This window comes from Conger conger, chromosome 16 (assembly GCF_963514075.1).
Source record: "Conger conger chromosome 16, fConCon1.1, whole genome shotgun sequence".
Lineage (NCBI taxonomy): Eukaryota > Metazoa > Chordata > Actinopteri > Anguilliformes > Congridae > Conger > Conger conger.
In genome coordinates, this window is record NC_083775.1 from 32,925,704 (window position 1) to 32,951,434 (window position 25,731).

At 45.6% G+C, this 25,731-nt stretch overlaps 1 protein-coding gene across 1 annotated transcript in view; it reads left to right on the forward strand.

The window, feature by feature from the left end:
• The first annotated feature begins 3,173 nt into the window (after positions 1 to 3,173).
• LOC133114335 (ATP-citrate synthase-like) overlaps positions 3,174 to 25,731 on the forward strand; it is a 35,295-nt gene continuing 12,737 nt past the window's right edge. Inside the window, exons 1-13 of the mRNA XM_061223625.1 lie at positions 3,174 to 3,332; positions 6,892 to 7,094; positions 8,835 to 8,957; positions 12,749 to 12,811; positions 13,891 to 14,081; positions 16,278 to 16,357; positions 18,559 to 18,689; positions 20,284 to 20,402; positions 23,637 to 23,773; positions 24,198 to 24,259; positions 24,805 to 24,922; positions 25,204 to 25,355; positions 25,553 to 25,646. Of these exons, the coding sequence (XP_061079609.1) occupies positions 6,936 to 7,094; positions 8,835 to 8,957; positions 12,749 to 12,811; positions 13,891 to 14,081; positions 16,278 to 16,357; positions 18,559 to 18,689; positions 20,284 to 20,402; positions 23,637 to 23,773; positions 24,198 to 24,259; positions 24,805 to 24,922; positions 25,204 to 25,355; positions 25,553 to 25,646 (1,429 nt within the window). The 5' untranslated portion in view covers positions 3,174 to 3,332; positions 6,892 to 6,935. The remainder of the gene's footprint in view (positions 3,333 to 6,891; positions 7,095 to 8,834; positions 8,958 to 12,748; positions 12,812 to 13,890; positions 14,082 to 16,277; positions 16,358 to 18,558; positions 18,690 to 20,283; positions 20,403 to 23,636; positions 23,774 to 24,197; positions 24,260 to 24,804; positions 24,923 to 25,203; positions 25,356 to 25,552; positions 25,647 to 25,731) is intronic.

Genomic DNA, 25,731 nt, shown 5'->3' on the forward strand with positions numbered 1-25,731 from the left:
GCGCGAGTCCCGGGTCGGCCCCGCCCTGTTCTCCAGCTTCCACTGCCGGAACAAGCTGGAAAAGAAGAAGACGCCCAAGTGCACCGTCCTGTGAGCGAGCCAGGGCGGCGGTGGCCACCGGGCACGGCGAGTCTCTTCTTCTGTGGTATGGGTGGGGCGCGTTTCGGGTGCTTAGTTTTGTAGTGTGGAGGAATGAGCTGGAACACTCCGCCGGCTTCGTGTGTGCTGTCACTCGGCAGCGCCCAACCAGAGGCCTTCAAAGTCTGCCGTTACCCTGCAGTCAAGATGCACATCTCTCCTATCAAAGTCCTGCATTCCTTTGTGCTGTAACTACAACGACTCATTTGGCTTGCAAGTTTGCGTCAAATCCATGCAAACCAGAAAAACAGCATTTACCGGGTGGTTGTATTGGCCAACGTATTGCCAACTCCAGAAACGTTACTTGACTCTTAAGAAAACAAAGGCTTTGTGGGAGAAACCTGTGTGAACTGAAACACCAGTAATATTTCTTTTCAGAGAAAACGGCAACCTTCAGCCAGCACAAAACCTCCAGACATATGAGTGAATTAATGGCCCAACTATGTCAGTTATTTTCAATTATATGTTGAATTTTAATATCCGCTCTCATGAGGGTTAAATATTCAGGGGATTGGTGTGTGTACTCCGTACCCATTCTCCTTTAAATTTGATGGAATCTGCAAGAGTAAATATCATCTGTCCCCCTCAGAGATGTATCAAAGGTCAATATACTTTACTGTGATGCTGCCTACACCAGTCTCTGAATGGTTGCTTGTTTCATGGCTACCTTGCCATGGCTCATCATGAGGATCTTAATCATTTTAAAATGGGGGGGAAACCAAAGGTGTAAAATCCGACTGGAAGCTATACGCAGAGATTATGTACTGTGAAACGATGCGCACTGTGCTATCGTACTCGAGGGGAGAGAAGACTTCCGTGCAGCCTGTTATGATGTTGGCGGGGGGATGTGGAGTGAGTAGCTGTGAATGTACACTTGTTCTGTTCTCTTCTCTAAAACTTTGCACTTGCGGTTCCTGTTCCTGTGGCACATTTCCTGCCGCAGGTCAATAATTTCAGCTGTCGTCTGCTTGTTTACTGTGCCTTTTCATGTGTAGTTTTTATTCGGTACAGTCGCGAGGTACGGAAGCTTGTGTAACTTTGCTTTGTGGACTTAATAAAGACTGTGCGTGACTCTGCTGTTGTGAGACATTTGTTTCCATAATAATATTAATCCATTACTAATCTATAATGTTACTCATACAGTGCTTCATGTGAAGCCCTTCTGCGGATGCAATGATTCATTACGTAATCAGTGACTGGTGTAAAAAAAAATTACCACTACACATGCCAAATTGACATTCAATACCAGATAGTATAACAATTAAGAAATGTCTTCTAATGACCAATTGCCTCAAATTTACATAACAAAATAATAAAATAAAAAATAAAACTCAGTGGCATGCAGGTAATTTAACTGCATTTTTAGGTTTAAATGCACGATTTCCTAGACACGATAAAAATGTTATCAATTATTTTCTGTGGAACCAAAACCAGCCGGTCCTGTGCGGCCCTCCAGGACCAGGAAAAAAAAAAGAAAAAAAGTATGGTTTCTAGTCGTTTCTAGACGTTCAGAATCACAGGCATAGACTCATATATTTCTGTTCTGTTTAATGATAATGTGTTTGCTCAGCAGAAGATGGTGCTGTTAGGTCAAAGTTAGAATGATACAGGCTGGATTTTCCTGACAGATATTTTTCACTTGGAAAATGTGCACGAAGAAATTATGGCATTTTAATCCTAAAAATGTTTTATTTAATAATCGTACAAGGAATTCAGTGCTTTAGAAATGCAATATACCTGTCAGTGTCCTTCCTTCTGGTCAGTTTAAGCCTCACTTCATATGCAGAAGCATATACATATTTGGCCGGTAATCTGTATTTATTTATTTTTAACTCCCTGCCTGATCAGCTTGACTGATTCGGTGATTGATAAATGCAAGGGATCGTCAACTCACGGTCCCCGAGGCCTTAGAACTGCTGCTTTTCCACCCTCCCTTTACTTGGGAGTCGACTGTGAAGACAGTCTGGCCAATCAGTAACACTGCCTGTTTAGTTAATTACCCCGGAGAAAAGAAAACCAGGGCTGGATTTAGATTTGAGAGCCAGATTTGTACAATCGAATGTAAAATAGAGTCGTCCTCTGTATTTGGCATTAGAGTGGTTCCTGTCTCTGTGCAGGCTATCCAACCTGACAGGCAGACAGAGGTCCTTCGCAATCTCATTGCACAACAACCTGCCTGGCCTCATATAATGCCAGTGTCTGCCATGTTCTTCCAGGTTTACTAACGATCTTTGTCCTTTCTCACCCCACCGTGTCCTGCCAAAAATCACCTTATGAACAAATGAAAGAAGGCTGTTATTTTAATGTCACTTTGCAGATATGAATGCTGAATACTTTTTTGTGCCAATGCCATGGCTATAAACAGTATTCTACACTCAAAGAATAAATTTTTGTAATAAACTGGTTCTAACAGGGAGAAGATTAGTAGGTTTTGTAGTTAATACAGTGTGTGGTCCACATACTAGATCACATACTGTATTAGCTATAAAACCTCCATTTTATAAAATAATGATGGCAATTGTGGATCACAACTACAGATTTCACAAATGTTTTCAGATTATTGCTGTCGGCATAAGCCTGTTGAAACCCCGTCTCTCGTGTAATGCATCGCATTATGTATTCTCCTGTTACGTACGTTCCTCCAGAGCCTTGAATGTACAATCAAGCCACGAACCAAAAGATGGCTAAAAAGATATTTAGCTTCAGCGGATGGTCACTTAACACTACCATGTGATTCATGCATCTCTTGGGGTTCTCGCAGATTTTGAAAATAAATAGAATAGGCTACAGAACTTTACAGAATTTTGTTGAGCAAGAAACAAGGCTACTTTTCAATAGACAACCGAAGTCGAATGTGTTGTGATAGTTATCATGCGTTCGAAGTGTGGTGGGTGTGAGCCGTGTAATCAGATGACCACGTGTGGTGGCCTGAGCCAATGTCTGTTCGGGGATGTTGGGTAATCGCATCGGCAGACTGCGCGAAGAATGAAAGCCTGGACCGAGTCTTGAAAAGGATCATTGCCTACACTCAGCGGCTACAGCGGCAAGAAGGTGAGGTCCCGGACAGTTCTTATGAAGTTACCGTTATCAAAAAATACTTTGCCAACTAATCCTTATTGTTAATAGCTAGCTGCTTTGTTGCATTCAGACTCGTGGGTCTTGCTATTTCATCCCAAGAACAGGTTGTAAACGAGGTAAGAATTCCGTCCGACCACGCTGTCTTTTGATAAAAGCTGGTTATCGCAGCTAAAGGTCCAAGTTCACACTAAGTTATGTGAATTGCAGTGTCAAGCGACATCCGTTAAGACATATACATTTGGCTTAAATTCATGAAGTAGCTAGTCTAGTTGGTCAATAACAAATAACGCAAACTAAGTTACTGAAGCATCCTAGCCAGTTGTTCAAGTTAAATTTTTAGCACATAAAATATATAAATCATATTGATGAATAGCCTATCGCTTTGGTTTATTACGATGTTTTTTCATTCATTGCACGGAATTACTCGGTAACGAGGCTGAAATGTCGCTTGGCTGCACTTGGCTGTTGATGAATGGCATCTGCGCCTTCACCAAAACAATGATGAAAGACACTGTCGCAGTCCTGACGGGCTGGCAGTGGATATTCTTAGCTAGATTTGTCGAAGAAAGTAACGGTTCACTGTAGCGAAGGATGTTTAACTTGCTTTATATTTTAAACCCTATCGGTGCAGTCCTGTGTGCACTCTGGTCCATAGATGAAGTGTGCATGTTTTTGGGTGGTAACTGGTCTGTTAAAAACGGGATGTTTGAGTTTGGTTTGAAATAAGGAATAATGTCTTGCTGTATTATGGGAAAGTTTATGGGATTGTTTTAGTTGGCTAAATCCTCAGATGATTGCCATTTTATTAAAAAAAACATTTTTTAGTCTGTTCGAAAATAATCTTACTCGACGGGTTGTAACAAGCTTGTCACTTTGAATAAATGTTGTTGTTGGGTTTTTTTTTAATCTGTTCCCAATTAATTTCGCAGCGTTACATCACAGGAATATATGTGTGGTGATGGCTCATGTGGCCTTAGAGAAGCGGCAGGTTATTGTTAATGTAGACAGACTTGGCGTCTTACAGGAGTGACTTCGGTGCTATACCGCTGCGTATTCTAACGTGTCAGTGCTTCTTTGTAACAGAAGGTTTCCATTTGTATATCTTCCATGTATATCCTCGCATCCTGAACGCTGTTCAGCATCAGCTGTGAAGGTTACTGCTTGTTCCATGTCTTTATTTTCACTTCAAGTCAAGATTTTGATTGGTGGTAAAGACTGGTCAGTACTCATTACTCTGATAGGTGCTAAATGGGTTGGTCTGCATGCTTTACTGTAATTGGTCTGAGCAGCACTCATTGCTGTGATTGGTGATGGTTAATGGGTTGGTCAGCTCCTTTTACTGCGATGAGTGTTAAATGGACTGGCATCGGTGGCGTTTACTGTGATGCCCTTGGCTTCTCTCTGGGAGTGGGCTGGGCTCATTAAATGGCTGCTCACTGTAGCTGGAGATTGAGAACAGCAGGGCATTCATTTCACAGCTTCATAGCAGCCTATAGCCAACAACACTATCTAGCCTAGTCATTTCAATTGCAGTTGAATTTAACACAGATCTTTTATTATGTGTAACCTAGTGGCTAAGCTACATGACTGGGACCCGGAAGATTGCTGGTTCAAGCCCTGTTGTAGCCACGACAACATCCGCACAGTTGTTGGGCCCTTGAGTAAGGCCCTTAACCCCACATTGCTCCAGGGGGGATTGTCCCCTGCTTAGTTTAATCAACCGTAAGTGCCTTTGGGTGAAAGCGTCAGCTGTATAACTGAATTAACTGTGTGCCTTTGAGTCCTAACTGTCCCTGTGACCGGCACACTGACAGGGTGTTTCTCTCAACAAGATGGAGAGATTATGTGATGCTGCCTGAAATTTCCCCTCTCTTAGTGAGTGGCTCTCTGTGAATGAGTAGCTGTGTATTACCAGACCCAAGTCTGTGTCCCCCTGCATTAATCTGGCCAAAGAATCGATATACTGTAGATTCCAGATTTATGATGGGATCATGTCAGACTGGCTGGGCCGTGTATCACCGTGACATTTTATCTAGAGACCAAAGTCCCGTACCTAGTATTCTGTTTACGGCAGCCTAAACGGCCGTATCTAATTTAGTCTCAGGATACTTCATGACATAATAATTGCTTTGTTTATATATTGGCTTTCACAATATCATAAACAGATAGCTAATTTAAATAACATCAAAGAGGATAGGCCTAAGTGTTAATAATAAAATGTAATTCCGCTAATTGACTTGGATGTGATTAAATAGGGTGGTTTCTTCTTCGTTGTCATAAGGAGGACTTGTGGGTTAATGTGTAAAGGGGTTATTTCAGATGGGTTGTTAATATTGTGGGTTAAATTATTATTATTATTTGGATGCTTTATGGCTGGGCTGTTTCAGTTTCATTTCAACCCTATTTTTGAACAACTGATTTTTGTGATTAGCTGCTCGGTGAGATCTCTAGCTGTCGAATGAGGCGTTCTTCATTAGGGTTGGTGTGAAAACTTACAGGACGGTAAATCTGCAGGAACAGGGTTGGGCTGCCCTGCTTTAGTAAGCCAAAATCTTTTCATAAGAAGAGCCTGATGCATCCGTGTCGCCATTGCAGATGGACTGAGTTTATTTCTGTGCAGACCGTGTGTTCGATAAGCACATCTGTGAGCTTGTCCCACTGTGCACAGTGCTGCGCTCTCCTTAGTAATCAGCAGTGATGAATGGAGGTGCAGAGAAGCAACAGCAGACGTGCTTCAGCCCAGTTAGAGTGAAGAGGGATAGATTGGTGCCTAGGTGCACAGTGATTAATGGAGCTCGACCTGGCACTCTGTGTTCCTGGAGTGTTTTTGGAGTTCCTGTTACGCACACTCCAGCCTAAGAGTAATGGAGTGTTTCCATTGCTCTTTCAGTCGGAAGGCAGAGCACGCCTGCTTCTACAGGTATAATCAGCTACAAGAAGAGAAGGGCTTAAAAAAGATTATTAGACAGAACCTTGCTGTTTGTGCTGGATTCTCAGTCCAATGACTAATCAAAACGAATTACTAACTAATTTGTTTGTAATTAAGAGAGACTGAATTACGTATTTAAATCTGATTAAAGCTCATTCCTACAATGTTATGCTAGCAGGAGCAGGGTTATGACTGATTTTCTTGTTATGTCATTGTGTGGATGTGTAAGGTGATGCTGTTGGATCACTAAATTCCAAGCAGTATTGTGTATTTCGATGAGTGATATGGGTTTTAATTTCTCTTGATGAACTGGACGTTGGAAATGCATTTCTGCTTTCGTGTTGGAGAAGATATTCCTGAGCATTTTCAATAAAACCTGTGTCATCCATGCAACCATTCATCATCTAACCTGCCTATTCCCGGTCAGGGTCATTTGGGGGCTAGAACAGGTCGGAAATTCATTGTAGGGCTAAAGCCTGTTGCTAACCAAAAGTTACTTGCTTATGAAGGAAGAATGTCCTTGATTGTTTAATAATAAACTGTCTGACCCAGGTGTGCCTGGATATAGAGAGTGGAATGGTTAGAACTGGACTGCATAAGCTTCCCAAACCTGTTCTGAGATCCATATTACATTACATTATATTACATTACACTACATAGGCTTTTGGCAGACGCTCTTATCCAGAGCGAGATACAACAAAGTGCATAACCACTTCCCCAATATTACTTCCCCACCTCTCCTGCAGACTCCGCCCCCGTATCCCAGGATCCCCTGCCGAGCTGAGCAGCCATGTCGGCCAAAGCCGTGTCCGAGCAGACGGGGAAGGAGCTCCTGTACAAGCACATCTGCAGCTCCGCCGCCGTGCAGAACCGCTTCAGGTGCGCCAGCGTGACGGCCGGCACCGACTGGGCCCGGCTCTGCCAGGACCATCCCTGGCTGCTCAGCGAGGTGAGCTGCTCATTCACGCAGAGCTGCTCATTCACACGAGCTGCTCATTCACACAGAGCTGCTCATTCACACAGAGCTCAGATACTGAGCTGCTCATTCACACAGAGCTCAGATACTGAGCTGCTCATTCACACAGAGCTCAGATACTGAGCTGCTCATTCACACAGAGCTCAGATACTGAGCTGCTCATTCACACACCCACTCACACACAGAGCTGCTCATTCACACACCCACTCACACACAGAGCTGCTCATTCACACACCCACTCACATACAGAGCTGCTCACTGAGGTGGGCTTCTGATCCAGTCTGCGATTTACGCCCTGTCATTTTGCAAAAGAGAGTAAACCGATGCACAGTTCTGTTTCAGCTCGGGGCTCGAGTGTGTGCACGCCTCACCTCACTTCAATTTTTATCATCACCCGCAAGGAGCTATTTTTAGAGCCCGCCTCTTTAAAACGGACCACAGCAGAGATAGCAACCTAAGAGAATTTGTTCGAATCTGCAGTTCTGAATCAAGCGACTTTCATTTCAAGGCCTAATCTGATCGGCTGAGGGCGGAAGTTGTCATTGCTGCAGCTAAGTGGCTCTCAGTTAAATGGCTCTCTGTGGATCGGCTTCAGCGGACCTAAAGGTCGGGGAGAAGGGCTGGAGAACGGGGCGGGCGAAGGCGGTGCGATTGATTAGGAAATTGCATTAGCGCTGGCGTGGAGCGGGCCTCCGGGATGAAATGGCCTCCCTCCCCGTAATCACTCAGTGGCCGTTAATCAATCAAAGTAAACAGACCCAGCGGTCGATCTGGTGGCGGGAGGATGAACCCACACTCTTCAGCCTCTCCCTCCCCTGGGCCTCGCGAACAAAATGGCCGCTAATTGTTTATTCATATGCAGCTATTCCGCACTGTGTGTTGGCTGCTGTGTGTTGCTGTGTGTTGGTCTCAAGCTGAACACGCTTGAGACCTTGATACATTATGCAAGGTTGAAGCATTTCCCAAATCACATCCTTATTATCGTTCGTAATATTTTAATGTTGCTGTAGCGGTTTCGGCACAGCGATTGTTTCACTGGCTGTGTTCATCATGGCTAGTAGATCAACAGCAGCAAGAACAGCAACAAGCTGTAACAACAGCAGCAACCACCCCTATATGTGTTATATAGGAGAAAAGATACTATACATTACAACAGTATCCAGTCTTAAAGGGGCCGCTTTAGGTGCGGGCGTTGTTTTACGTGATTTGGAAAAGTAGGGAACATCAGTGTTAGCTCAGCACTAAAACACCTCAGCTTACTTGGGTCTTCACAGAAGTCCTTCATTAGTTACAGTACATTTCTAGGAGTTAGCAGCTACTGCTATCCAGAGTGAATTGCACGGTTGCATATCACATCAGATTCAAACCTGCGACCTCGATTCCGAAAAACGTTACGCTACATCAGGGCTGCCCAGGCCCGTTCCTCTACATTCCTGTAGGTTTTCATTTCAACCCTAATTTAGCGCATCCACGTCTACTAATTACAGCTCAGAGATGTCGTATCGAGGGAGGAGTGCTTTGTTACGGTTGGAGCGTGAACCTACAGGTATTTCCCCAGCAACAGGATTGGGCAGCCGTGTTCGACATGCTTCGTTGATTCGGGTGTATCGGATCATTGTCACGTCAAATTTTTAAGGGCTAACTCATTGTGCCGCTCCAGAAGAGCTGCCTTTCGGTAACTTTTTAAAAAACATTTACGTGGTCCTCCGGCAGAGCCTGGTGGTGAAGCCGGATCAGCTGATCAAGCGCCGCGGGAAGCTGGGCCTGGTGGGCGTGAACCTGGACCTGAGGGGCGTGCAGGAGTGGCTGAAGCCCCGCCTCCTGGAGGAGACCACGGTGAGCTGCTCCACGGTCGGCATTTCAGAGACGGACGCGTCAGCGTTCGGTTCAAAACGGCTTAACGCCCTGTCCTTTACAAACTAAGTAAGGGAAAATGCTAGCGGTATTAACCCTTTTTAAGGTGTGTGGGCGCAAATATGTTGTGTTGTGTTATTTTAATGCTGAAGTGGGGGCGACAATGGCTCAGGTGATAAGAGCAGCCGTCTGGCAGTCGGAGGGTTGCTGGTTCAAATCCCACCCTGGGACCTAACCCCCAAATGCTCCTGACGAGCTGGTTGGTACCTTGCATGGCAGCCAATTGCCGTTGGTGTGTGTGAGTGTGTGTATGAATGGGTGAATGACAAGCATCAATTCTACAGCGCTTTGGATAAAGGCGCTATATAAATGCCAACCATTTACCAAGTAATGATCACGGCTGGTCATTGTAAGCAATGAAAATGTTCAAGCACCAAAATTTTTAAATGTTTTTGCACAGCAAGCTGACTATCGGTATTGGATGCATCATGCATCATCTCTCTGATCAGTTCCAGTGCTGTATGCATGCATCATCTCTCTGATCAGTTCCAGTGCTGTATGCATGCATCATCTCTCTGATCAGTTCCAGTGCTGTATGCATGCATCATCTCTCTGATCAGTTCCAGTGCTGTATGCATGCACACTCGTCATTTTACAGCAAAACAGTGGGCCTCCAGAGCTTGTGTTAGGAATGGTCAGGGAGGAGCCATTTTAGAGCTAAATTCATTTGTAAAATGCATTTGCATTCATTCTCTTTCAAGGGGGCCCTGGGAAAAATCTCAATATATCACAGATGTGCAGTTTGAGTCATAGCTACACTGGAAAGTCACGCTGGCTTGAAGAACCACTCATTTAATTTGCACAATTTATGTCCTGTCATTTTCCAAGGAAGGCAAAAGAAAATGCCAGCAGCAATTACGCACAAACGGTCAGGTCTGGTGCATGACTCATCTTTTTATTCCAGTCCTGGTGGGGTGCAGTGTCTGTAGGTTTAACTGCAGTCTTGGGGTCTCAGTTTGCGGAGGTTCTACACAAAAATGTTAGGTGTGCACAAAAAAAGAAAAGTGTGTGTGGTCAGATATCCTGATTTACAATTCTCTTTACATATCACAATCCACTATATACTATAGATAATTTGCGTACATGCAAGAGCCTATTATCCCACCGCATTAACTCCCACAGTTAACCATAACATTGATTGAGTATGATATGCATATAAATCAGCTGGTCATTCCAATGAGTTGTCATGGCAATCACTCGTCTCCTCATTTCTCACCTGAGCCAGAAATCGATCGAGGTCCACAATCTTTAAGGACATTCCAAACCGTTAAATGTTCCTTAAAGGAGCTAGGAGGCTCCCAAAGAATTGGTGTGCAAGGCAACACGAGTGCATCTTTTAGGGAAGTATTGCGCAACATAGGGGTCCACCTCCCCGTCTGCCATGTCTGCAATTAACGTGGCTTCAAACTGATATTTTTGAAAAAGCCAAATTTACCTTTTCTCGAATCCTCTGTCCCTTCACGTCCCTCCCTGGCTTCCTTTTCGCAAATGAGGAGGTCAAAACAAGCGACTGGAAAGAGCCCCATGACTGGAGATTGAGATCCTTGCCGTGTAGTGTGACGTCCATCATCTTGGTTGCCAGGTCCCACGGTTGCCAGGGTGCTCTCACAGGATTGGTCAGAGGTCAAAGTTGAAGGGAAGTGTCAGACAGGGGTCACGTTACATGCCAGTCTAGCCCCACCCCCTGTGTGTAGCGGCTCAGTGAGCTGAGAGCACCGAGGCAGACGCTGTCAATCAACCTTTATGACATCGTTCCTCAGGCCGGAACGTTACCATGACAGCCCGGCTCTGCTTCTGAATGCGAATGCAGACCCGTGATTGGTGGCCTTACTCATGCCTGACGGCGCTAGCGTAGCATACGCTGGGCGCTAATGAAACACGCTCCCTCCCCGCCCGGCAACGGTGCTGTCAGACAAGGCCTTCGGCCGTAACCGCCGGCAAATAAACACCCCCGCTTCTTCTCGTTTCTCCTCCGTCAATCCATCTCTCCGCTTGGCTCTGAAGTGCATTTGCTCCATAAAGATTTAACCGAGCAAGCGCATCGGAGAGAGTCGGCGGCCAGCTGTTGCCCGGGATCTCTCCCCTCCCCTGACGGCGCCTGGAGGAACGTCAGCAGAAACGGTGGCCGTAAATAAGAGAAAATTAAGTGCGTTTCAGCCGCTATGGAGGGAGGCGAAGCATAAAAAAACTAGTGTGCACCAGTCCATTAATCTAGTGACAAGCTCTGCCTATCCTGTCGTATATCACGTCTTGCTTATTACTGTAGCAATCCTGTGTATATTTACACTGTGTGTGTGTGTGTGTACATTTGAGTGTGTGCAGGTTTCAATAAAAATGTGTATAAAAATTAATAATATCTCAAACCCGCGACTGTTTCCATTGAAGATTGATAGTGTTGTACTCCTGATTCTACAAATCAAGATGCTTTGCAAAGCCTGTCATTGTTGAGTAGTAGAATCAGATGTGTAATTGCTTATTTGGAACAAAAGCCTGCATTTGAATCCAGCCCCTGTCTCAATTATGCAGTTAGCTTCACCTTTCTGCAGGTTGGAGAGAGCGCAAAATTCTAGTGGAGAGGTGGCCAAACCAGGTTCTTGAGGGTCGCAGGGTCTGCTGGATTTTCTTCTTACTCTGCACTTCATTGATCAATTAAAGCAGTAATTGACGTGCCTTCAAGCTGACGCTTGACAGAGCGAGAACAATCCGTTGGCCTAATTCACGTTTCCTCGGTTCCTTTCCTTGCTTCCTCCGATGGGCGGTGCTAGGGAGCGAGGAAAGGGCACACGGGGGAAAAAAGATGCGATTGGAAAGAGCCCTTTCTCTGCTGGAGTCTCAGAACTTTGTAGGCCAGAGGGAACGCTTCATGATCTCCAGTAGAACATGGTCTCTTCTCTAAGAGATCTAGATGGATTTGATGGTTCTGTTCAGTAGCCTGCAGCTCTCTCCTGGGGTGGATGACCATGTTAATGAGCGACCGTGCCACCGATCAGTGGGGAGGGCTAGAGCGGGTTGGTAATTTTGTGGTGCTCACTCCTGGTCCTGGAGAAGGGTGTGATGGTTTTTGTTTTCGCCTTAATATCAGCAACCAGTTCAGACACGGGAAACCACGTGAGGTGAGTGAACTGTGTAATTAACTGCTTTTATGGATCAGTTATGTTTTGAGGAACAACAAAAGCCGGCACACCCTGCTGCTCTCCAGGGCCAGGAGTGAAGGCCACTGGCCTACAGAATTTGTGGAGGGCTGTAATTCTTTCTGTTCCATTAGCAGCTTCTTTCCGTCTCCTGTCTGTTTTTATCCCTCAGTGTGTGTACGCCAGTGTGTGTACGGTCTTACGTGCATGAGCCCCCAGCGATCCAGGTGTGCTGCCATTGTACTAATATGACTGTGCGTAGTGATAAGCACTTGTGTCGGGATCTCTTGGTGAATTAATGCACTTGTGCTTTACTCTGTTCTTCCCGAGTTCTGTAGTTTGGTTTCTTTTTTGTAAATAAAATGTTTATCAGCTGAGTTGTTGGTCAGGCCCCTGTTTCACGAAGCAGGATTATGGAGTTAGCTGGATAACTGCACTGAGTGAAACCCAGAGCCCTCCCAAATATGGAGCGTGGCGCAAAGTAAATAGAGCAGCTAACTCCTTAATCCTGCTTTGTGAAATACCCCCCAGTTGTTGTTTTTTTTTTTTTGTAAATGTATTTTTTGTATGTTCCCTGCCCAGGTGGGGAAGACTAAGGGCATCCTGAAGAATTTCGTCATCGAGCCGTTTGTGCCTCATAAGCAGGTGAGGGGGATATGTTTTCGGATGTGTTTTGGGATATGTTTTGGGATATGTACGCGCACGTTTGTACTGCGTGTGAGTGTGTGCACATGCATCCGTGTATTAACAAGTGTGCCTGCCTACATACATGCCTTAGGAAAAATAGGGGGAAAATGAAGTATGTCTACTTAAAAATGGATTTCTTTAGTGTTTCTGAAAATGTGGGGGGAAAAAAAGTAATGAAAATTTAATCAAACAAATGGTACATCTAGATCCAATTTGATTTAAAATAAGCAATCACCATTCTATATATGTCACTGTCAATTTTGGCTAGAGGTGGTTTACCATGTGGGAATCATAATGTGTGTGTGTGTGTGTGTGTGGGAGTGTGTGTGTGTGTGTGTGTGTGAACGCGTCTGTTCCTCCTCAGGATGAGGAGTTCTACGTGAGTGAGGTGAGTGAGTGAGGTGAGTGAGGTGAGTGAGTGAGGTGAGTGAGTGAGGTGAGTGAGTGAGGTGAGTGAGTGAGGTGAGTGAGTGAGTGAGGTGAGTGAGTGAGGTGAGTGAGTGAGTGAGTGAGTGAGTGAGTGAGTGAGTGAGTGAGTGAGTGAGTGAGTGAGTGAGTGAGTGAGTGAGTGAGTGAGTGAGTGAGTGAGTGAGTGAGTGAGTGAGTGAGTGAGTGAGTGAGTGAGTGAGTGAGTGTTAACGGGTCTGGTCCTCCTCAGGATGAGGAGTTCTACGTGTGCATCTACGCGGCGCGGGAGGGGGACTACGTGCTGTTCCACCACGAGGGCGGGGTGGACGTGGGGGACGTGGACTGTGTGTGTGTGTGTGTGTGTGTGTGTGTGTGTGTGTGTGTGTGTGTGTGTGTGTGTGTGTGTGTGTGTGTGTGTGTGTGTGTGAACGCGTCTGTTCCTCCTCAGGATGAGGAGTTGTGAGTGAGTGAGTGAGTGAGTGAGTGAGTGAGTGAGTGAGTGAGTGAGTGAGTGAGTGAGTGAGTGAGTGAGTGAGTGAGTGAGTGAGTGAGTGAGTGAGTGAGTGAGTGAGTGAGTGAGTGAGTGAGTGAGTGAGTGAGTGAGTGTTAACGGGTCTGGTCCTCCTCAGGATGAGGAGTTCTACGTGTGCATCTACGCGGCGCGGGAGGGGGACTATGTGCTGTTCCACCACGAGGGCGGGGTGGACGTGGGGGACGTGGACTCCAAGGCCCAGAAGCTGCTGGTGGGCGTGGACGAGAGGCTGAGCGAGGACACGGTGAAGAGCCGCCTGCTGACCCACGTCACGCCCAGCCGGAAGGAGTGAGTCGCCAACTCTATCAGCACAGCGTGCCACGTCACACTATTCAGTCCAGTTCCCTTCAGTTTTATTCGTATAGCGCGGTGGTCCTCACTCCTGGTCCTGAGAGCCACAGGGTGTGCTGGTTTTTGTTTTCGCCTTAATATCATGTCCTTAATGATGAAGGACCTTGATTGAATTTCCGGAACATGCACATAGTGCGGAGGCGAGGACGTTTGAACCTGATTGGTCCTCACTCCTGGTCCCAGAGGGTCTGCTGCTTTTTGTTGTTACTCAGCACTTAATTGATCAGTTAAAGCATTTAATTACACGGTTAACTTGCATTACCTGGTTTCTTGGGTCTTAACTGGTTGCTGATATTAAGGCGAAAACAAAAACCAGCACACCCTGCTCTCCGGGACCAGGAGTGAGGAATGCTGGTATAGCACGTTTTACACTGGAACCAGAGACATGGGAACTAAGATGCAATACAGAGGGAATACAAAATCTAATTTTGTGAAGAAAAATAAGTTCCATGTCAACTTTTATGAGAAGCATCGTCATGAGACGGCACTGGAGCACTGGCACAATCGCATCTAAAACAAGCAGATACTAGAAATGTAGCCACCAAAGTAGCTAGGGCTGCCGGTGGCAATGCTACACGTGCACTGCTGCATTGCCCTAAAAGCCATGACTTGGCTTTGCGACTGGACTAAATTTAATTATTTAGTGATGAACCCATAAGAATTGTCCCCATAATCCGATAAGTACATTTGGGCCAAAAGCGCATTGCTGCAGTAGACAGTTCACACAGGGATGAGAAGGACTAATGTAAGGCTTGTCTGCAGGTATTTTAAAAGGGAGGCAGGATTCCCAATCACCTGGGAAAATACTTTTAATTCTAAAAAAATAGGAGCCTAGTTAGTTTCTTTTTAATCTGAGATTTTGCTGGTCCTCCAGAACAGTTTGAAGCTTGAGCATTATATAAATGTTCTGCTCTAGGCTGCCAGGGGGGCACATGATTGTGTGCCCTTTCCAGAATCGATAGTGGGGAATACAGCAAGTGCTGAGGTGTGTGTGTGTGTGTGTGTGTGTGTGTGTTTAAAAAAGTGGGGAAAGGCACTTCTACTCAAAATGGCCAGTGTTTCCATTGAGGATCGAGAGAGGCTATCTTAGGACACTTGGAGTGCTGCTTATTTCACTTTAATGATGGTCTGCCTGCAACGCTCACGAATCTAGCACTAGTGCTCGGCTTTTATTGGTCCTTGAATTCAGGAGAACCGGACCTCGAAAAGGACTCAAAACGGCCTTGACAGCCATGCATCATGGGTAAATGTGGGATCCCTTTACTGTAAGTATCTCAGTAAAATTGATTTGGCAAGTCTGTAGACCTGAGGGGAAAAAAAAGAACTGCGTGAAAAAAAAACAGGGAGGCAATTTTCCCTAATGGACGGAGAGCGAAGACTGATGGGCTGGCTTCCATTAGGCGATTGGAAAATTGCACCCTCCCCTCCCGTAGACCCTCATCTTCAGTCAGAGCACGTCTGCAGGGTGTCTGCATTATTTTGATGGGGGAGGTGCTGTGACTCACCCTTGGCTGTGCTCACCAGGCTGGCTGTCGCTCATATCACCAATCCCTGCCCTCGGCCACTCATAACCCTGGTCGTCATGCCCTGAGCCAATCAGAACTTGGCAGGAGCTGAGTCATCGCATCCTTATCCAATCAGACCCTGCCAGGAGCTGAGTCACGGTGGGATCGCAGGGTTAAGGACTCTTGGCAGTTGGCGCCGATCAGATCTGAGAGGAGAGGGGGCGAGACACCAGTCTATTTAAGTCTCTGAGAAAGGCCCACACCCACCAGAACCAAAGCACCTTGGGAATTGTAGTTTATATATCTGGAAAAGCACAGCTGAAGGCAGGAGAATGTTCCGGCAGCCAGGCCGCCCGTCAAATTTAATGGCAAATACATCGGAACTTGATCTAATGTGCCTGAGGCCAGAATTATAAGTGCTTTTGAGGTCTCAGCAATATAGTACAACAACCTCTGTGTACCTCCAGTAAGGGATAGCAGGGGTGAAATTAATGCAGCAAATGCATGATTGATTAGGTGATTTTTCTAAGAAGAACATTTAAAAGGGAGAGAGAAAGTCTCGGTTTGGTGAAGCATCATGTTTGGTGTTGTAGTCCTGACGTCTGTCACGTGTTTGTTTGTCCTACAGGGTCCTGGCCAGCTTCATCACTGGACTCTTCAACTTCTACGAGGACCTGTATTTCACCTACCTGGAAATCAACCCCCTGGGTATGCTCTCCCCCTACCCCGAGGGGCTGGTGGCACCAGCTGTGCAAAAGTAAAACTGAGCCTAGTTATAAGACAAATCCCTACTAAGTTACAACTTGCACACTACTAAAATAAAACCTTGATTAGAACGTAGCCTGTTATTCACACAAGCCATTAACCACAAATATCGATGTACTTGATCATGTTTCATTACCTTATTTGACTATACAGTGGTGTTGGATAAAGTGTGCCAATTTTTAAACATGTTTTTAAAAATTCTAAAAACATGTGTTTACTTTGTCATTATGGGTTAGTGACTGTAGATTGACGGGCAACATTTTTAATCCATTTCAACTTAAATCTACAACACAGTAAAGTGCAAAAAGTGAAGCGGTCTGGATACTTTCTGAGGCTGGTGCAACCATACCCAGTCCCCATTAGCTCCAGAGCTAACTGAAAGTACCCTGTATCCATATTGTGGAGGGGGCAGAGGAGGAGCCAAATTCAGTTTGTGCCCCATGTGAGGAATTGGCTGGTGAAATGTAGAGTTTTTATTCAAGCAGCTTCCTCTTCGGTGCTACCTGCTCACTTAGGGCTATCTAATCCTCCATCTTATCAGGCCAGCAGCTCACTGGCTTCTCTGCAGACACCCTCTTCCTGTTTCTTATCTCCTTTTTCTCTGAAGTGTCTCTGACCGCAGGCCCCACCAGCTCTTTAGTAATAGAGCTTAAGATCTATTTCAACATGATGAAAGTGGTTCGCACAAGTCCTACAATTAAATCTTAAAATACCCGTAATAAAATGTCTATATAAGAGAGAGGCATCCCTGAAGGTTGAGGCAAGATACAGTGCTGATGTACTGTTGGTGACCTATTCCTGGAGGTGTAAACCACAGGTCTAGGTTGTGGGCTTTCCCAGATATTCCTCAGTTCCCCCTGCCTTTCTTCCTCAACTTACTCTGATCTATGTGTACCTATTGACGGCTTTAGGCCTGGCATTACAAATCCCTTGGGTATGTAAATGTTCTCAATTTAAATATCCTTTTTTTCCCCTTTCAGTACAATGTGCATTTTCAGTGTAATACTTTTCCCAACCCCTATTTAAAGTATGATTGTAGGTGACGTGTCAGACTAAACACCATAGCTGCGGAGGCGATGTGGCGCAGTGGGTAGCGCTGTTTGGCCTACAACAACAAGAAGTTTTCAGTTTCAGAACCCAGTTCAGTTTCAGAACCCAGTCCAGTTTCAGCTCACTCAGTCCCCTTTTGTTTTTGTCTTTGCCGTCATGTTTTCTTTAAGGAGCCTGCTTGTATTGTGCCTTGCAGCGGTTTCCAGAAAGTTCTCTGTGGCAGCGTCCTCCTTCTGCACCTGTCTCCAGAGTAAATCTAATTTGGCGGGCGAGCTGCCAAAGCATAGAGCGAGAGAGAGAGAGAGAGAGAGAGAGAGAGAGAGAGTTTATATAATTTGATTACAGATGCTGCCTAATGACTCCCTCTGGGACCATCTGCACTCACATAGCTGCACCACACACCGTACTTCAAACATAATGCCCTCACATCATTTCTGAAATCCTAGAGGAAACCGTATTGATTTTATTTGAGCTACACTCAGTGAGCACTTTATTAGGTATTTATTAGGCTTATTAAATGTTCTGCCGCTGTAGCCTGTCTGAACACACAACGCGTTACAGAGGTTTGACGCGTTGTGTGTTCAGAGATGCTCTTCTGCATACTTCTGTTGTAATGTGTGGTTATTTGCGTTACTGTCACCTTCCTGTCAGCTTTGACCAGTCTGACCCTTCTCCTCTAGCCTCTCTCATTAGCGAGGCAGAACTGCCGCTCACTGAACCATTCTCTGCAAACTCTAGAGACTGTTGTGCATGAAAATCCCAGGAGATCAGCAGTTTATGAGATACTCAAACGACCCTGTCTGCCACCAACAATCATTCCACAGTCAAAGTCCCTTTGATGAAATTTCTTCCCCATTCTGACATTTGGTCTGAAAAACAGCTGAACCTCTTGACCACACCTGCATGCTTTTATGAATTTAGTTGCTGTCACATGATTGGCTGCATATTTGCATTAACAACATGTCTACATAATATAGTGCTCACTGAGTTTGTCTGAGCTGTCGAAATGTTATCCCGTGTGTAAGCTTTGTAAAAATAAAGGCACAGTAGTATTTACTGTGTAAATGTAGCTGACTGACCTGTTCCTCTCTCAGTGGTAACCCAGAGTGGTGTGTTCGTGTTGGACATGGCGGCGAAGATAGACGCCACAGCAGACTACATCTGCAAGGCCAAGTGGGGAGACCTGGAGTTCCCCCCGCCCTTTGGAAGAGAGGCCTACCCGGAGGTGAGCCCCTGGATAAAGAGTCCACAATGCAAGATGGAGAGGGGGGGATGGAGAGAAAGAGAGGGATAGAGAGAGGGGATGAGAGAAAGAGAGGGACAGAGAGAAAGAGGGAGAGAGGGACAGAGAAAGAAGGACAGAGAGAAAGAAAGAGGGGGACAGAGAGAAAGAAAGAGGGGGACAGAGAGAGAGGGACAGAGAAAGAGGGACAGAGAAAGAGGGAGAGAGAAAGAAAGGGGGACAGAGAGAGAGAGGGACAGAGAGGGGGAGAGAGAGGGACAGAGAGGGGGAGAGAGAGGGACAGAGAAAGAGGGAGAGAGAAAGAAAGGGGGACAGAGAGAAAGAGGAAGCGAGAGAGAGGGACAGAGAGGGAGAGAGGGACAGAGAAAAAGGGAGAGAGAAAGAAAGAAAGGGACTGAGAGAAAGAGGGGGACCAAGAGAGCTGTCTGGAGCTAGGCTGTTTACCTAGGCTAGGCTGACACTCCAGCTGTCATCAGTAAACAAGGTCTCCCCAGGTTACACGTTCTTCATTTTGATTTACCTTTCGGTTTCACTCGGCCTCTGAAGTCTGGATGTTTACCACCGCATCAGGTATGATTAAAGAGGATGAAGATGAAAAGAAAGGCAAAACCCCACATGGCGACAGACCCTTATTGCATTAGATAATTATCATGACGGTATATCGCCCAGCCCTCGTGCTCTATATTATCTAAATTGTTACCCAGAGTGCACTTCTCTCACTGATTATGCTGCGTTCGCGTCACATGGGAGAAAGCGGAACAATGGGAGGACCTCCTGCTGCTCCTTGCTCTTCACACATTGCACATTGGTTGGGGTGGCACACAACGAGGAAAGAATGGTAAATGGTAAATGGTTGGCATTTATATAGCGCCTTTATCCAAAGCACTGTACAATTTATGCTTCTCATTCACCCATTCATACACACACTCACACACCAACGGTGATTGGCTGCCATGCAAGGTACCAACCAATTCGTCAGGAGCATTTGGGGGTTAGGTGTCTTGCTCAAGAGCACTTCGACACACCCAGGGCGGGATTTGAACCAGCAACCTGAGCCATTGTCGCCCCCCAGAAAGAAATAGGATAATGATTGATCTGTTATCTAGGCTAGTCTAAATTGTCAGCGGGTAACATGTAGCCTATCTGCTGCTCTAGTTTGTCGGCTAGCTGATGGTAGCTCCGTCAATTTATCTCTAACAACTTCACCTTAACAGCTACAACAAGCAAATTGTATTAGGTAGCCCAGTAGCCCTACAATTACTCATGAACTGTGTGGAGACGAGCTGGTGCAAATATAGAGCTATATTATGATTTTTTCAACTTCAACAGTTGCTAAGTTGGCCATGTAAGCCATTTCTTTTGTGGTTAATTCCGTAGTTTTACCAATGGAGATGTCAGAGCCATCAGAAAGTTTCCATATTTCAAAAATTTCTCTGACTGCTTGTCCTTTGGCTTCTGCAGAAGGCCTACATTTCCCAGAGTGCACGTCTCTGACTGCTTGTCCTTTGGCTTCTGCAGAAGGCCTACATTTCCCAGAGTGCACGTCTCTGACTGCTTGTCCTTTGGCTTCCAACAGGAGGCCTACATTGCTGACCTGGATTCCAAGAGTGGGGCCAGTCTGAAGCTCACCCTGCTTAACCCACGTGGAAGGATCTGGACCATGGTGGCAGGGGGAGGGGCCTCCGTGGTGTACAGGTATAGTACAGGCCTCCATTCTGAGCAATGAACACCTGACCCTCCTCACTCTCCAACAGGCAGTCTTGGCATAATAAAACAGGCATTCATTTCCGTCTCATAAGTTTTTATTGCTCAGGTTATCACTGGCTTGGTGCGATTTTATGAAGATAAAGGTGTTTTTAGGTTTTTTTATTTCATGGCCCTTTCCTAAGAGCGATGTTGAAAAACTATAAAACTTTGCTGCATCTGGAGAGATATTAAGATTCTCTGGTCTTCCAGCCTCGGTACAGCACTTGCCAGCAGTTGGCCAGCTCAGCCACTGGTCATAATCTCAGATGGCGGTTCACGACGTATAAAATATTTGACACCCACCTCCTCTCACCAATCATCCACTGCCCAGTGTCTGAGTGTGTGTGAATTATCCATTTTCTATTGATGCCTCAGACCAGTCTTCACTGAGGTGATGTGATTGGTTACATTCTGAAAAGTGGGCAGGTTGATGGGACTGAACTGCCCTGTATTCACCAGGCTTATGGTGGAGAGAGTATGAACCTGGTATGCAAGGCTGGGGCAGCTACTCTTCCTCTCCTTAATGTTGTAGAAAGCCAGCTCCATGGTCCTCACTCAGCTGTTTTGTATTGCATGGACCTGAAGGATATCCATACTGGCCTTTGACCCAGAATGGGAAGTGAAGCTCCAGTTATTTGTATCTGTGTTCTGGGTACTGACCCCAGGGCCTCCATAGTGTCTGTAGTTCCTGGTGCTGACTCAGGCCCCTCCCACGTGTCTGTAGATCCCGGGTACTGACCTCAAGCCCTCCACAGTGTCTGTAGCTCTGTGTACTGACCCAGGCCCCTCCATGGTGTCTGTTGCCCCTGATGCAAACCCATTCACTATGTCTACTGGCCCAAATTGAGTTTTGAAAGTCCAGTACAGAGACCAGCATGGTTAATTTCTGAAGCTGAGATAAGAACCAAATGGGTATCTACAGCACACAGTCAGGTCTGAGTGCATCAAAAATAGCTACCAGTCTGACACTGAGCGCACCACAAGGACAACACGGTTCATTGTTTGTCTGCTGAAGAGAGTTTGTGCAGATGCACGCGTTGACCCGGAGCGTTTCAGCATCATTGATTGGCCTGTGACTCAGCTTCCTGCCTGAGCCTGTGCTGGATCACATCACCGCCACTTAATTAAGGCCACTCAGGCTGGCAGGGATCTCATTCATTAAAATAACACGCGGGCGAGCCATTCTCAGCAGTCCGCTGACCTTTCAGATATACAGCGCAGCCTGTAAGTTTTTGGACAGTTGGTACCATTTCTGTTCTCTTGGCTCTGTACTCCAGCACGTTGGATAAGAAATGAAATAAATTAATATGAGGTTTGCCCGAGCTAAATATAACCACATTGGGTGATCCGTGTAGGAATTACATCCATTTTTATACATAGTCCCTCCATTTTAGGGGACCACAAGTTATTGACAGTTGGCTTCTCGGCTGTTTCTGATTAGTCATGTGTACTGAATTGCTTCCTTTGTGTAGGTATCAGAAAGCTTTCATCTTTTATCTAATCTTGATTCTAGGCTTTTGATTGCCTTAATTGAGGTGGGGTGGGGTGACATTGGCTCAGGCGGTAAGAGCAGTTGGAGGATTGGCGGTTCGATCCCGCCCTGGGTGTGTGCTGGTTGGTGCCTTGCATGGCAGCTAATCACTGTTGGTGTGTGTGTGTTTGTGTGTGTGTATGAATGGGTGAATGAGAAGCATTAATTGTACAGCGCTTTGGATAAGGGCACTATATAATTGCCAACCATTTACCATTTTAATGGAAATTGGACAACGAAGGAAAGTAAAACTTTGTGCTCAACTAAACTCTGCCTTCTCAATCCAAAAGAAAACGACAGAACACCTGTAAAGCTTACATTACAGCAGCAGTTATAGAAATCACATGTACAGTACCTCCATAATGTTTGGGACAAAGAGCCATCATTTATTTATTTGCCTCGATACTCCACAATTTCAGATTTGTAATAACGCACATTGTTCAACAGGACAACCTGAAAATAAGATATCTAGACTGGTGTTCATAGGTCAGTGACGTCAGGGAGTCATGGCATGCAAAGGATTTGCAACAAAATTTATTAAAAATCTCAAATTGTGGAGTACAGAGGCAAATACGTAAATGTTGGGTCTTTGTCCCAAACATTATGGAGGGCACTGTATGTTTATCATGCATGTATTTTTTGTTGTTATCGTCCATGCCATTGTTTGTACTTAGATCGCAGAGTGTTGAGATTCTGTAATCAAACCGAACTGCAGTTAACCACAGGCATGGCCTTCTCTATTGCGAACAAATTGAATGGTTCCTCTATATCAGTGATAACAATCCCTAGAGGGTTTTGAAATTTGAATCTTTCTGATGGCTCAATGCCCTACCCATCTGACTATGGAACTCACGTGAATGAAGCAAGATAAATGGCTTCCATAGCCAGCTTAGCAACTGTTCAAGACCTGAAGGTTTTCACTCCAACCCAAACAAAACACGCCTCAATCAACTGTCAGAGATCTTGTTGAGTAGGTAATTAGTAGTTAGGTGTGCCAGATTATAGTTGAAAACATACAGAATAGTAGATCTCCAGGAACAGGTTTGGCCACCACTGCTCTACATAGATGAATGCGCCAAGTGGCAACATCCCCTGATTCCATTTTACTGCAGTATTGCATCAACCAAAAGTGTTTACATCAGCCCTTCTGCATTTACTGTTCTTCACTTCCTCATCTTTGGTCACCAGCGTGTGTACTATCATGTGCTAACAAACCTCTAAAGCAAGTACCCACATTACATTCATGATCTGTTAGACCATGGAGGAATCGTGCTCTTGAAAAGTCAGCATGACGTGAGAGTTATAAGGTTCTGTCTGCGTAGTCTACTGAGTGGTTTTGAGATGTTGAGCTTCAAAGATACCAAAGTGAACGAGCTCCAAGCAGAAACAACATTTTAAACTTCGTCAAACCTTTTTGTGTAAAACTTTGTGCACTTTTAGTGCCCTATAAACCACATATGACACTCATTTTTGTCAAAAATGTCACTAAGAACGGTATAATTCTCGGACATCGATGTAGGTATGTGCAGTAGACTGCACAACACTGGGGAAACATCACATTTGTTTTTGTTTTTTAACTCCCTCTGTGGTGGCCATGTTTTGTATAGTTTTCCCTCCTCCTGAAGTCTGACTTAGAAGTTGACTTCCTCCAGTGACACCATCTGTGACCTGGGCGGGGTCGACGAGCTGGCCAATTACGGGGAGTATTCAGGGGCTCCCAGCGAGCAGCAGACCTACGACTACGCCAAAACCATCCTGTCACTCATGACCCGTGAGAAACATCCCGACGGTACAGCGCTTTTAACTTATTATTATTATTATTATTATTATTATTGTTGTGATTCTTGATGTTGATGTTGTTGACATTATTGTTATTATTGTTATTATCGTTGTTCTTGATATTGATGTCGATGTCGATGTTGACATTATTATTATTACTATTATTATACATTTTAAAAAATCAGATCCTCTTTATTTCTAGAGTGCCTTTCAGGCCAAGTCATTTACATTTAGTGTATTATACAATAATACAGTAAATTGTAATAAACATAAGAAAACATTTAAAAGGAAGGCAGAGAATAATAAAAGCTGATGCTTTAAGAGCTCTGAACAGGACAAACAATCAAATAAGACAAGTAAATGTTTAAAAGCACTCCTTTTAACTAAAGGTGAATTTATCTGTGGAAATTTCCATCTGTTTTCTGACCCTGCAGGGAAAGTCCTCATCATCGGAGGAAGCATAGCCAACTTCACCAATGTAGCGGCTACTTTTAAGGTTAGGAGCACGCAAGCCGCGCAGTGGAATGCATTATTATTCATATTACGCTACTGACTACACGTACACCATGCTGTGCCATTATAGTCTATTGCCATCGACTATAATGGCACTTCTATAGTTATATATAGATATTGTTGTGTTTTGTATTAGCTATTGTATTGTTGTACTCTGGGAATTCTAGCTACCAACCGTGGTATCCTAGTTTGGAAGTTGATGTATTCAAGGGTTCCAATTGTATCTGTATGGTCACGCTAGGACTCGGAACCGTACTGTCCTCTCAGGTCCTCTTCACACTTGTTCCTGTGTTTGATCTGCACTTCATTGTATGTCGCTCTGGATAAGAGCTAAATGCCTTGTAATGTAATGTTATTGACAGACAATACCATTTTTTAGGCTCTGTTTCCGCTATACTGATCCTTAAATCATCTGGATGTCCCTTCAGTGTAACTGATTCCACCGTATCAGCCCGTTTACATTTATGAAGTGACGTGTGAATGTGCAGCCTGGCCCTGACCGCGGTGTTTCGGCATGCGTCTGTACAGGGCATTGTAAGGGCCATAAAGGACTACCAGGGGCCCCTGACGGAGCATGAGGTCAGCATCTTTGTGCGGCGGGGCGGGCCAAACTACCAGGAGGGGCTGCGGGTCATGGGGGAAGTGGGTGAGTGAGCGACAAGGCCGAAAAGTGTAACACAGGCCACGTCCAAAACCGCTTGCTTGCCTGCTATTGAGTATACATGTTGATTACAATTTGTAATGCGGCTTGTATACTCGATAGTAAGCAAGTATGCGGTTTTGAACATGGCCATGGTCAAACCAGATGACGGGTTCTGCGCACTGTGTGTGTGTGTGCGCGTGCGCTGCTTAACACTGTCTATGTTGAGTCTCCATTCTGTCACCCTACTCTATTCAGACTCTAGTCTGTCTCCTGCTCCCCCACAGGGAAGACCACCGGGATTCCCATCCACGTCTTCGGCACCGAGACCCACATGACTGCCATCGTCGGCATGGCGCTGGGCCACCGGCCAATCCCCAATCAGCCTCCCGTGGCTGCCCACACCGCCAACTTCCTGCTCAGCTCCGGCAGTTCCTCGGTGTGTGTGTGTGTCTCTGTGTCTCTGTGTCTCTGTGTCTCTGTGTCTCTGTGTCTCTGTGTCTCTGTGTCTCTGTGCCTCTGTGCCTCTGTGCGTCTGCATTCATGCATGTGTAACCTGCAGTTTTTAAACCTGTGCGGTTTGACCTTTGACCCCTGGTGAGCCGGGTTTCCTCACACACCCTGTCCGTCCCACAGACGCCCGTCACCAGCCGGACCTCTTCCTTCTCCGAGCCCAGAGCGGGCAGCAGGGGCTCCCCCTCAAAGAAAGCCCAACCAGGCCTCCCCCCAGGTATCAACAATCAGTCCTTTTAAAAAATATATATGTACATTTAATGCCTTTTTAATGTTGCCACCGGTTAAAGAGGGCTGCCGTT